Raw genomic sequence first — 13,760 nt, forward strand, 5'->3', positions numbered from 1 at the left:
CCGCAGTGGCGCTGGGGCGCGCTCGCGGCCCACGGCGTCCGACGTCAGCCTTGCCCCGGCAGAGCTTCGCGAGAGGAAAGGCGGGATTCAGGGTGGGCGCGTGCCCTACGAAGACGAAACGAACTTTGAAGACAACTAGAGGAGCTCAACCCCTGCCTGTGAAAGCTTAGGGTCGCCTACTTTTTGTGGACACACCACCGTCCACGGAGTGCGGAGGCAGCCTGCACTTTTCTTGCGTCCCTGTATGACGCACGGTGGCGCAATTCCCGAGCGCGTCAATCCCGGGCTGGCTGGAGGGCGGGCTCTTCAAATTTGAATTGCGGAAGTGTGTGTGTTGGAGAACCTCGCGGAGGAGGTGAGCGTCGCTTGGGGCCCGGCCGCCGCACGCAGGGTCCACAGTGGGCCTGAGGCGCGAGCCCGGCGGCGTCCGGCCCTCCCTCCGCGCGGAGCCGAGCTGGGACTGCGGCAGTGTCTCCCTGCCAGGCTCTTCACCCAAGGTACGTCCTCCCCGCGCCCTCCGTTAACCTCCTGCCGCGGGTCCCCGCCTATGGTGGGCGTCCTGCCCTTTAAGCATCTCGGCTCACGCGGTTTTATTTATTTTTTTTGTAGATTTCTGGCTTTGGTACCGATTTTACAGCTTCGCACTCGATGTTTACTTGTTGCGTGTCTACTGTAGTTAAGAGAGTAGAACACGATTGCTCAAATTTATTTCGATGGTGAGCGTAGGTCTTTGTTCTAAAATATATGTTTTTTTTTTTTTTGAATACCTAGTGAGAAAATTTTATTCCTCAGTACGCAACTCTTCCCCTTGGGACCCCAGGACCCACAGGGCTATAGAAGCAACTGAGCATTCAGCTTATGTTTTCTTCTGGTTAAATTGGATACTTGTTGCAGACATCTTTAGATGTTAATAAAATTATTTAGAAAATGGGCGCGGTGGCTCACGCCTGTGATCCCACACTTTGGGAGGCCGAGGCGGGTGGATCATTTGAGCTCAGGAGTTCAAGAAAATGGTAGGCCACTTCATCCTGCCCTTCAAAGATAAACACTGTTTACAGTTTGGTTCACTGCTTCTAGAGTTTTTGTCTATGCCTATATGTGTTTTATTTATTTAAAAATTTTTTACACAAATGCAATTATATGTTGTTACTTTCTTTTTCAATTTAATATTTCTCGGATATTTTTCCGTGTAAGTACATATATATCTTCTTATTGAATACATAGAGTAAATTGTATGGATGTGGCGGAATTTATTTTGTCCTTTATTGGTAGACATCTGGGTTATTTAATTTCATTTTATGCTTCAGGTACTGCAGCATGAACTTCCCTAATGGGTGTGTAGACTGTTGCCTGTTGGTAAATAACTTAAGCTATGGAGTCGGGTAGAATCGTTCCTCTTTCTCATTTATTGTCACGTGACCTTGGGCAAGTTACTTAACCACCTTATACCTTAATTTCTCTTTTTTCAAATTGGGAGTAATAACAGTACTTAAATCTTTAGAGTTGCTGTTAGATTATATAGTGACTGGCATGTAAATATTCAGTAAATATTGGCAATTATGATACATATATATTTGCATTCTTATGCAGATGTTTCTATAGGAAAAAACAAGTTAGAAGTGGAATTTCCGTGTCAATAGTCTGCAGACTTGCATTTTGAATTAATATTTACCAATGTGATATGAGAAAGAAATCTCACTATTTTAATTTGCATCTCCATTTATTAGTAAAATCAGGTGTCACTTAACTAGTTTATTGGCCTTTTGTGTTCTAGTAATTGCCTTTCCTGTCCCATGACCATTTTCTGTTTTGCACATTTTTTAAAGGTGATTTATTAGGTCTCTTTGAATGTTATTTAAATTAGCCCTTTGTCATATGTGCTGAGTATTCTTTTCAAGTGTATCATTTGCCTGTTAACTTAAAATTCTATTTTCCCCCTAATTCTATGTCCCAGTTTTGGTTAGTGTGCTCTGGGATTTTTGACCCATTCCATGGTAATAGTTATTACTACTGCTACCACTATAGTAAATTCTTACAAAAACTTTCCATGTTTTTTTTGGGAGGGGAAGAGTAGTTACATTCAGGATCATATACATAATTGTTTAGCTTCAGTTCTGTATTTATATGTGTCACGTGTTACTGACTGGGATACGTTCTGAGAAATACATTTTCAGGTAATTTTTGTCATTGTGCCAATATCATAGAGTGTACTTACAAAAACCCAGGCTATATGTTATAACCTATTGCTCCTAGGCTTCAAACCTGTACAGCATGAACTTTACTGAATACTGTTGGCAGTTGTAACACATAAGTATTTGTGTATCTAAACATACCAAAATATAGAAAAGGTACAGTAAAAATAAGTTAAAAAACAAAGGTACACCAAAATAATCTTATGGGACCACTGTATATGTGGTTTGATGTCGTTATGCGTTGCATGACTGTACTATAAATGCTTATGGCCAGCCCTTTTTTTTTTTTATGAGACAGTGTCTTGCTCTCTCGCCCAGGCTGGAGTGCAGTGGCGCGATCTCCGCTCACTGCAAGCTCTGCCTCCCGGGTTCACTCCATTCTCCTGCCTCAGCCTCCCAAGTAGCTGGGAATATAGGCGCGTGTCACCACGCCCGGCTAATTTTTTGTATTTTTAGTAGAGACCAGTTTTCACCGTGTTAGCCAGGATGGTCTCCAACTCCTGACCTCGTGATTCGCCCGCCTTGGCCTCCCAAAGTGCTGAGATTACAGGCGTGAGCCACCGCGTCCGTCCTGGCCAGCCCTTTCATCCAGTGGTTTTCCCATTCCCATGTCTTTATGTTGAAAACAATGTTTTTTCCCTAGTGCATCAACATTTGTCAGTTTTTAGAATAAGTTTTAAGGATTAGATTTTTCCAAACAACTTTAAGCAGTTAATGAAAACGGAAACATACTTTCTCCAGTCTGAGAGGAACTAACAATTTCTTGTTAGTGACCTCCATCTGTTAGGTCAGCAAATGTGCTTGGCTTCAGGACAGGCTGTTCTTTCCTCCACTTGAGGGATGCTAGTTACTAAATCTCCACTAATGTCTATGTTTCATCAGAGGCTGATTTCTTTGTTTTGCTCTTTTGACTAGGAAGGAAATGGAGCTTCAGCTCTGTCCTGGATTATCTAGACCCAGTGGTTTTTCTTCTTTATCTATTCTGCAAAGCCTCTGTGGTCAGAGGAAATTGTAGACGATTTTTTTCTCTGCATTCTATTTTTAACAAACCACTGGCAAATACTGGCTGCTTTTTTTTTTTGGCTTATATTGAGTTGCTGTTTGTCACATGGTGGGAAAAAGGTCTCCTAGAGCAACTTTCTGTGTCTTTGGGGGCGAAGTGGAATTTGACGATTTTTCAGAATATTGGCTACTCACCTTTACCCTACTACTTGCCTGAATTTGGGGCAGGGACATTAGGAAACAGAAAGCTCTGTTTTGGTTTTTGGAGCCTTTCAATGTGACCACAATTATCTGACTTTAAATGAAGACAGTTCTGCATGTCTATTACAGATTGGTTCTGTTTTCAGTGCTGCTGGCTTATTTGCATTTTTTAGTTTCTGTTTAGCATTTCATTAGGCTCTGAGGAATTGAGATTGTGTAAACCTGAATATTCTTTGCCGTTTTGCTTTGCAGTTTCCCAGTTTTTTATTATTATTATTATTTTTTTTTTTTTTTTTTTTTTTTTTTGAGACAGAGTGTCACTCTTGCCTAGGCTGGAGTGCAGTGGTGGTGCAATTTCAGCTCACTGCAACCTCCGCCTCCCAGGTTCAAGTGATTCTCCTGCCTCAGCCTCCTGAGTAGCTGGGACTACAGGCATGTGCCACCACATCCGGCTAATTTTTGCATTTTTAGTAAAGACAGGGTTTCACCTTGTTGGCCAGGCTGGTGTTGAACCCCTGACGTCAAGTGTTCCTCCTGCCTTTGCCTCCCAAAGTGCTGGGATTACAGGCGTGAGCCACTGTGCTCAGCGGAGTTTATTCATTTCTGATTTTGAGAAATTATATAGCTTTATTACCTTTCTTTGAAATGAACAGCTAAGCCAGACATGGTGGCTCACTCCTGTATTCCCAACACTTGTGGGAGGCCAAATCAGAAGGATCACTTGAGCCCAGGAATTTGAGACCAGCCTGGGCAACATAGGGAAACCGTGTCTCTACAAAAAAATGTAAAAAAACATAACTCAGGTGGCTTATGCCTGTAATCCCAGTACTTTGGGAGGCTGAGGCAAGTGGATCACCTGAGGTCAGGAGTTAGAGACCAGCCTAACCAATTTGGTGAAACCCCGTCTCTACTAAAAATACAAAAATTAGCCAGGTGTGGTGGCATGCGCCTGTGATCCCAGCTACTTGGGAAGCTAAGACAGGAGAATTGCGTGAACCCATGAGGTGGAGATTGCAGTGAGTCAAGATTGCATCGCTGCACTCCAGCCTGGGCGACAGAGCGAGACTCTCTCTCAGAAACAAACAAACAAATAAGCAAAAAAAAAAAACAAAAACATAGCTGAGGTGCAGTGGCACACACTTGTGGTCCCAGCTACTCTGGAAGCTGAGGTAGGAGGATTGATTGAGCCCAGGATTTCAAGGTTGCAGGGAGCCCTGATCACACCACTGCACTCCAGCCTGGGTGACAGAGACACTGTCTCAAAAATAAAACAGAAATGAAGTGAACGGCTGGTATTATAACTTCCAGTACAGAACCCCTGGAACTAGCACATCATAAACATATACATGCATGCATTAATATGTATTTGCAGGGTTCATATGCTGTGGAACAATTACAGTGGTTTTTAGGAGCTCCAGACTCCCAAGATACCCTTCTTTGTTGGCTGTTGTAATTTAGGAATATTTTCCTTCTTTTTTTTCTCTATTATCATAAATTATTGGATTAAATAATACTTTGTATATTAATTGCTTATTTCTCACAGAAGTTGCTGTAGATAAAGATACTTGATATTTTTTGGTCTGGCTGTGTTAGAATTTTCTGTGATAGGTTTTTTTTATGTTTATATGATGTTAACTAATTGAAATAGTTATAAATTCAGCTATAAGAGATGCTGTAAATCTAGACTAGTAAGTTCCAGCCTCCTTGGATTGAAATATTTTACTTATTTACCAAATATTAGTTAATGCAACTATATGGTTCCTTACCTAGAACCTTAATTTCTAGGTTTGAATAATAAAATTTATACATAAGAAACAAGTTGCAGCCGGGCGCGGTGGCTCACGCCTGTAATCCCAGCACTTTGGGAGGCCAAGACGGGCGGATCACCTGAGGTCAGGAGTTTGAGACCAGCCTGACCAACATGGAGAAACCCCATCTCTAGTAAAAATACAAAATTAGCCGGGTGTGGTGGTGCATATATAATTCCAGCTACTCGGGAGGCTGAGGCAGGAGAATTGCTTGAACCTGGGAGGCGGAGGTTGTGGTGAGCTGAGATCCCGCCGTTGCACTCCAGCCTGGGCAACAAGAGGGAAACTCTGTCTCAAAAAAAAAAAAAAAAAAGAACGAAAGAAACAAAGCTGAAACTACGTAAACTCAAGTACAGTATTTCTGTTAAAAATTCTAAATAGCACTACATTAAAAAAAAATCAGAATGAAAACAATTTACCATTTATTTGAGGATTTTTCAACTAAGACCTTAAAATGTAAATGCTCTGGAGCATAAAAAATCAGGATTCGGTGTTATTAAATAATTGAATAGGGTTTTTTTAGCTTTTATTAGAATAGATCTTGTAGTTGCTGCCTTAAAATTTAACTGCCTAAAGGGAAAAATTATATTTGTGGAACTTTATCTTTTGTAACTTAATGTAGTGCCATATGCATGTATCTTTTATTTTGTTTTATTTTATTTTATTTTATTTTATTTTGAGATAAGGTCTTGCTCTGTCACCCAGGCTGGAGTGCAGTGGCACAATCATGTCTCACTGCAGCCTTGACCTCCCAGGCTTAAGTGATCCTCCCTGCTCAGCCTCCCAAGTAGCGAGGACTACAGGCATGTGCACCATCACACCCACCACTTCTGTTAAGGAGACTTTAACAAAAATAAACTCTTAGTCTGATTTGTGAGCTATAGATTACCTAGTAGTGTTATGAGCCAGTTAAACATTGTAATTAGTATAATGTTGCGGAAAGCAAATAAACTTTAAACATTTTCCGCACCAAAGCATGATGAAGGCTGGTTTTACATTGAACTACAGGTTTCTGTGGATCCCTTCTGAAGTTCTATCTGAAAATTGTGCTTAAGTGAATTTTCTGTCGGAAGAACTTGGTTGCTATTCTCTTGTCAAGATGATTGCAACACCTTTGAAACATTCAAGAATTTACTTACCTCCAGAGACATCTTCTCAAAGGAGAAATCTACCCATGGATGCAATCTTTTTTGACAGCATTCCTTCAGGCACACTTACTCCTGTAAAAGATTTGGTGAAATATCAGAACTCCTCTGTAAAATTGAATGACCATAAAAAGAATCAGTTCCTAAAAATGACCACTTTTGACAATAAAAATATATTTCAATCAACGATGCTAGCAGAGGCTACTACCTCTAACAGTTCTCTTGATATCAGTGCTATAAAGCCCAACAAGGATGGATTAAAAAATAAAGCAAACTATGAATCACCAGGAAAAATATTTCAAAGAATGAAAGAAAAAGTACTGCGTGACAAGCAAGAACAGCCATCAAGAAACAGTAGTTTGTTGGAACCACAGAAAAGTGGAAATAATGAAACCTTCACTCCTAACAGAGTTGAAAAAAAAATATTTCAGCATACCTACCTATGTGAAGAAAAGGAAAACAACAAATCATTCCAGTCAGATGATAGTTCACTAAGAGGTTAGTTTTATGTGTTAGCTAAAAAGTTGTAATGTCTTAAGTGTTTAATGTTTCAGACGCTGTTTTAGGTGCTCAGAATATAGCAGTGAACAGAGTGGTCAAAAATCCTTGCCTTTGTGTAGCTCACATTCACATGGTGGGAAGACATAATTAACATATTAAATAAGTAATTTTTATGGCATAGTAGAAGAGGAAAAGTGGAAAGAGGAAAAAGAAGAAAAAGCAGAATTAGGATGATGGGAAGAGTTGGAGGAAGATGTAATTTTCAGTGAGGTGGTCAGAGGAATCTTCAGTAATTTGAATTTGGGAATTTGAGCCCACAAAGTTGAATGAGATGATAGATACATGTATCTTGAGGAATGGGGAAGGATGATCTAGGCAGCTGTTACAAACACCTTGAAATAGCATGCCTGACGTGTTGAAGGACTAGCTATGAAGTTAGTGTGTCATGGAGTGAGTAGATAGAGCTCAGGAGGAAGGGATAAATAAGAGTGGGTCAGATAATATAAGGGCCTTGCAAGTAAATGTAAGAGTTTTGGCTTTTACTGTGAGCAGAATAAGCCGCTGGAGGGTTTTGAGCATGTGAATAACAAGATCTGACTTATGAGGGTTTTTTGTTGTTGTTTTTTAATTAACCATTGTGTACAATGACTTATGTTTTTAAAATATCACTCTGGCCGTTCTGAAATACAGTTACTGCAGCAAGCCAGATGACAGCCAGTGTTGGCTTGGTTCAGGTTTTAGTAGTGCCAATAGTAAATGTGCAGATAGTAAATGGCTGGACTCTAGGACAGACTGAAGGAGGAATGGAGTGTGGGCTCATTAACTAAGATTTTGTAATGTTAATTTTGATAACCTCTATTAAAAATCTAAGTTTAGGTATTAGGGTGTTGGAAAAAACCAGCTGGAATTTAGAGAAGTGATCAAGGTGAGAAAAGTACATTGGGGAATCATTAGCACCTAAATGGTATTTTAAAAGCAATGAGATTAGATGAGGTCATCAAGGAGTAAGTGTAGAAAGAGGGAACATTCAAGAGCTGGGTCCTGGGGTACTCCAGCATTTGGAAAGTAGAATAAAGAGTAGAAAGGCCGGCCGGGCACGGTGGCTCATCCCCATAATCCCATCACTTTGAGAGGCCGAGGCAAGTGGATCACCTGAGGTCGGGGGTTCAAGACCAGCCTGACCAATGTGGAGAAAGCCCGTCTCTACTAAAAATACAAAATCAGCCGGGCTTGGTGGCGCATGCCTGTAATCCCAGCTACTCGGGAGGCTGAGGCAGGAGAATCGCTTGAACCTGCGAGGCGGAGGTTGTGGTGAGCTAAGATCATGCCATTGCACTCCAGCCTGGGCAACAAGAGCAAAACGCCATCTCAAAAAAAAAAAAAAAGAAAAAAGAAAAGAGTAGAAAGGCCACTGAGAAGATGGTGAGGAATAAGGAAAACCAGGAGAGTGATACTGGGAAAGCCAAGAGAATGAAGTACTTTTAGGTGGGAGTTGACAGCTGTCTAATGCTCCTAATTGGTCAAGTAGGCTGAGATTCTACTGCTCGATTTAGCAATGTGAAGGTCATTGGTGACTTTGATGGAGGGCAGCTTTGGTGGAATGGTAGCAACGAAAACATTGTGTGAAAGGGTTCAAGAGAGAATGTGACGAGGAATTGGCAATAGTGAACATAGACAGCTCTCTTTGAGGGTGGCAAAGAAATAATGGCAAGTGTAGTTTAAGGTTTTATCATTTTTAATACTTGGTGAAATACAGCATTTTTATATGCTGTTGGGAATAATGGAGTAGGAAGAAAAAAAAAATTGAAATTGCTAGTATGATGCCCTTCAGTAGTTGAGAGGAAATATAATCTAATGCATCATTAGCGGTTTGACCAGAACACAGACAGACCAGTTGTTAACCGAAAAGAAAGCCATTTACACAGATGTTGGTGGATCATTATTTTATGACTTCACAAATAATCTGAAATAAGTAAAGTCATCAGCTGAGCAAGTATGGAAAACAGGTATTGAAGTTTGAGGAGGTAGAGGTTTGAATAGTTTGGGAGAGGCCTAAATTTGATTTCCTGGGTAACACAGAAGAGCTGTTTAAGATTTGTGGACATGAATTTAAAATGGAACCAGTAAATATGGCTGTGAGTTTTCCTTTAGCCCTGTTTAGCTGCTAAGGTGCTGGTGTAGAATAGGGAGGGAGTTGGATTTAACTGGGTTGTAATTTTGCCAAATAGAATGAAGTGACAGAAGGACAAAGGAGGGTGTGTGTGAAGGAGTCATCATGAAATTTAAGCTGATTAATGAGGGCAAAGGATCTGAAGGAGATGAGGGATTGTGAAGTGTATATTTTATTTGGATAGTCACTGGATTTGAGAGAATGATCTGGAAAGATGACACTGCAACAGTTGAAATTGAGATTTTAATGAGTTTCAGTCATTGATAATGAAAGATATTTCACGTATTATCTTTTTTTAATCCTTTCAGCAAACACTATAGGTAGATACCCATTAGTGGTCTATAAATGGGGATTATAAAGAGAGTAAGTCCACTTGCTCTATGTCTCATAGGTAACAAGTGATAAGCTGATAACTGAATATACGTATCTCTTAGAAAGCCCATGCTCTTAACCACTACACAGTAGGTTGTGGGTATATCGTTGCATTTCCAAGACAGTGAGCTATTCTAACACAGAGTTTTATAAGGGAGTTTGGGGGTAGAAGTGGGGAGACTCACAGAGTCATCTATTTCTCGTATAGCCTGGGATAAAAGGAAGAAGCAAATGAAATAATGCATATTAAAGTTTTTAAATATAATAAGGTAGCATTTGAGAGTAAGAAATACCTGACTGTTTTGAGAATCTGGTGACTCTTTCCCCCAGAAAATATAAACACAAATACAAACACAAATTTTGTATATAGTTTTAGAAACCTTTTAGAGTCTACATGAACCTGGGACTCCCACATAAGTGAATAAATATAACTTGTTGCATTTGATTGAATTACTACTGAATTGCCTTGTCATTTCCAGTAGAATGAGTTAAAGATATAGAAACTTATTGTTTCTTTTTGTGACACGTTGTTATAATGAAATCTTTATATTAAGATTTCTGAGACCAAAGTGGCATACTTATTAAAGGATGGTCACTACCAGTTTTTTCAAGTATAAAATTTAAAATTAAACATATAAGATAATTCTTCTCAGGCTCAAATTTTAAGTCTATTATCTCCTTTTTGTGCAAAAGAAACTACATTCTAGAAACATTAAACTTTAAAAATCTAGGAGGTAAAGCAGAATAAAATGTAAGCAGTGCTATCAGTCCTTATTTGTCTAGTTGAGAAACCTACAACTTCTGAGCATTTAAAGGCCTACTAAAAATTGTCTAAAGGATATAAATTATGGCTGAGTCTGCTGTTGCATCTCAACATTTTAATTTTTAAAGAATAAGTTACAACTCTTCGACTATCTTTCATGCTTTAGAAATTCACAGCAACCAGAAACAGAATCGGAATTTTCAAGACTGGGTGAAACTTTATATTATAATCTTAACATATACATATCCAATTTGTGGCAGCACCAGAATTCCAGATGTCTAGGTTTCTAAGTCCAACACTTTTGTCTAGAGCTGGCGGGTTGTGTTTAGAGAAGGTTTTAAAAAATTCTTCCTCACCATAATGTTGGTATAGAGAACGGGGTAAAGATATGAGAAGATAATACAGCCAAAAATATAAAAATATATGTAACTGTCATATATTGCAAAAGTACTATACTGGTCTGATCATTACTAAATCTAAGTGTCTTTATTTCAAGAATTTTAAAAGCTGTTTTTTTTTCTTAGTGACTAATGCAATTCAACTTCTTCTTGCTTTAAAAAATAAAACTTTAGCCTCAGTCCAAGGAGTTCCTCTAGAATCATCAAATAATGATGCTTTCCTCCCGGTCAAACAAAAGATTCAGTGCCAGCAGGAAAAGAAAGCACCACTGCACAATTTAACTTACGGTAAACTATTTTTGGTTTGTTTTCAGTTTGTTACTTAAATATATTGTTAAATGTTCTAGCTAATTATTTTCCTTGTGTGGGCATTAAACTTTGGCTGTGGACAAAAGCTTGAATCGTAAAAGAGACACTCAGAGAAAGACTGGGCAGGAGGGTGGAACATTCCTAACCTGAATTTATCTCTTAATTTCCTGTGATGCTTCTATAATTTTTTTGTTTTGTTTTGTTTTGTATTTTTTGCAGAACTTCCAACTCTGAACCAAGAACAGGAAAATTTTTTGGCTGCAGAAGCCCCAAACAAGACATTAACTAGAGCTCAGTTGGCTAAACAAATTCTTCACTCAAAGGAGAATATAGTTGCAACCACTGAGTCCAAAAAGGACACTTTTGATTTAGAAAGCGTTGATTCTGCTGATGAACAATTTCAAAATAGTAATGCTGAGACTCTCAGTACTAATTGTGTTCCTATTAAAAATGGCAATCTGTTAATGGTTTCTGATAGTGAGAGGACAACAGAAGGGACTTCGCAACAGAAAGTTAAGGACGGAAATGAAAAAACAGTGCCTGGGAAGACAGGTCTTCCAGGTTCCACAAAAGATACATGTAAAATTGTACTTGCAACACCAAGACTTCATATAACAATACCTCGGAGGTCAAAAAGAAATGTTTCAAAGCTTTCTCCTCCAAGAATATTTCAAACTGTTACAAATGGAGTTAAAAAAAATCAGGTGGGAAAACTTTCAAGACAGATATTTATTTCTATTTTTACCCCGTTCTTCAAGAGCTTGAGCTTTTAATGTTCTCTCATTATTTTTTTTTCTAGCTAGGATTTGAACTTGTATGCTTCATTATTAACAGTGTCTTCATTATCATGTTTTATTATTTACTGCAGTGACAGTGTGACATAGTGAAAAGAACAGTGAGTTGAGTATAAGAAGACCCACGTGTTAAGTCTTACCTTGCTCTATTACTAGTTGTGTAGTCTTCAATAATTTACTTTTTCCCTTTGGTGATGAACATTGAGTTCATTTCTACTCTTTTTTTCTGGTACTTACGGTACTATTAAAATATTTAGATCAATTAAGATAGAAAGGAACTGTAGCATCTGAAGATTTGAGAATTTTTCCCAAATTAAATACAGAGTAATCAATAAAAAACTGTAGAGCATCAAACTGTTACACTAGGACAAATTCTCTGAAGGAAGTGGAATGGAAATACAAGCTTAAGGAGGAAGATGCAGTGTAAAATTTCCAATTGTTAAAGGTTTGCCCATTAATTAATTATTTATTTTTGAGCCAGAATCTTCCTCTGTCAGCCAGGCTGGAGTGCAATGGCGCAATCTCAGCTCACTGCAACCTCCACTTCCTGGGTTCAAGCAATTCTCCTACCTCACCCTCCTGAGTAGCTGGGATTACAGGCGCCTGCCACCATGCCCAGCTAATTTTTGTGTTTTTAGTACAGACGGGGTTTCACCATGCTGGCCAAGCTGTTCTCTAACTCCTGACCTCAAGTGATCCTCCCGTCTCAGCCTCCCAAAGTGCCGGGATTAGAGGCTTGAGCCACTGCATCCAGCCATTAATTCTTAAATGTGTGATGGTGGTTATCAAATTGAGATGGTGTACAAATTCCATTTAAATTTTAATTAATAATTAATTTTATAGATGAGGCCTTACTCTGTTGCCCAGGCTGGCCTTTTGGGCTCAAGCAATCCTCCCACTTAAGCCTCCCTTGTAGCCATCTAAATTTTAAAGAGTGACATACCAGTTAGGGTTTTAGATCTCAATATATTCATTAGAAATCCTATTACTTGAAAATATTGAAACTTTATTTATCTATTTATTTATTTATTTATTTTGGAGACGGAGTCTCACTCTGTCGCCCAGGCTGGAGTGCAGTGGCACAATCTCAGCTCACTGCAACCTCTGCCTTCTAGGTTCATGCAAATTTCTTGCCTCAGCCTCCTAAGTGGCTGGGACTACAGGCACATGCTGCCATGCCTGGCTAATTTTTTTTTTTTTTTTTTTTTTTGTATTTTAGTAGAGACGGGATTTCACCGTGTTGCCCAGGCTGGTCTCGAACTCCTCAGCTCAGGCAACCCGCCCACCTCAGCCTCCCAAAGTGCTAGAATTATAGGCATGAGTCACCATGTCTGGTCTGAAAATATTTAAAACTTTTAGTGAGAAGTTTTAGATGTTGACTTAAAAATGTGTGAGATGGGTTAAGCAAAAGTTTGAAGACAAACTGTTCAAGAGGCCCCACAGTACTAATTTCATCATCTCTGTAGTGCTGTTTATCTCAGTTACCACGAGAAGTCCAAGCTTCTCAAGACTCCCTATTTAATTCTGTACATCTACTAATTCTGTCTCAATTTCTTACTCATACCTAACTCTCCATACCTTACATTGTGTCCTTTTAAACTCCAGTTATGTCATCAGCAAAATGTTTTATTCCCAATCTTCTATGAAGATTTCTTAACCTTGCTCTAACTAGAATATGGCTTCTACAAACAACCCACTCAAGTGGTGGCTCCTTTTTCTCCCATATCCCACATTCCGTTGGACCTAGAGATGACATAAGGTGTATCTCTCTTGCTCCTCATCGCTACTTCAGGCAGTTTTTTCTTCCTTCTTTCTAAAGCTTCTTTGAAGCACATGCCATAAGACTTTACCAGTTGTATTCATCTGTAACACAGCCTCCTAGTCATGACCTTGCATTTCTAAGTATTTGACACCTGTTAGTTTTCCCTCTACTACTTCTGTCATAATCTCTGGTTACATCTACACTCGTTTAGATGATCCATCCAACCATCTCTTTTTGATAGTCAGTGACCTTTCTCCTACCTTTACCCTCTACCGTAGACATCCCCATTGCTTCTCATTACCAAAATAAACATGCACTGAGTTTTCTTTCAAACATGCCACTC

The 13,760-nt window shown here is 39.2% G+C and overlaps 1 protein-coding gene across 6 annotated transcripts in view; it reads left to right on the forward strand.

The window, feature by feature from the left end:
• Positions 1-4: 4 nt before the first annotated feature.
• The window catches only part of MIS18BP1 (MIS18 binding protein 1), a 51,046-nt gene continuing 37,290 nt past the window's right edge, over positions 5-13,760 (forward strand). For 2 of the 6 annotated variants that reach the window (XM_055291431.2, XM_055291433.2), the window contains exons 1-4: positions 138-497; positions 6,212-6,846; positions 10,727-10,840; positions 11,081-11,565. In XM_055291431.2, coding sequence (XP_055147406.1) covers positions 6,303-6,846; positions 10,727-10,840; positions 11,081-11,565 — 1,143 coding nt within the window. In that variant the 5' untranslated portion in view covers positions 138-497; positions 6,212-6,302. Of the gene's footprint in view, positions 498-609; positions 1,014-6,211; positions 6,847-10,726; positions 10,841-11,080; positions 11,566-13,760 lie in introns of those variants that run through there. The other 4 variants (XM_055291432.2, XM_063609268.1, XM_063609265.1 and 1 more) reach the window with 3 other exon arrangements.

This window comes from Symphalangus syndactylus, chromosome 9, assembly GCF_028878055.3.
Source record: "Symphalangus syndactylus isolate Jambi chromosome 9, NHGRI_mSymSyn1-v2.1_pri, whole genome shotgun sequence".
Lineage (NCBI taxonomy): Eukaryota > Metazoa > Chordata > Mammalia > Primates > Hylobatidae > Symphalangus > Symphalangus syndactylus.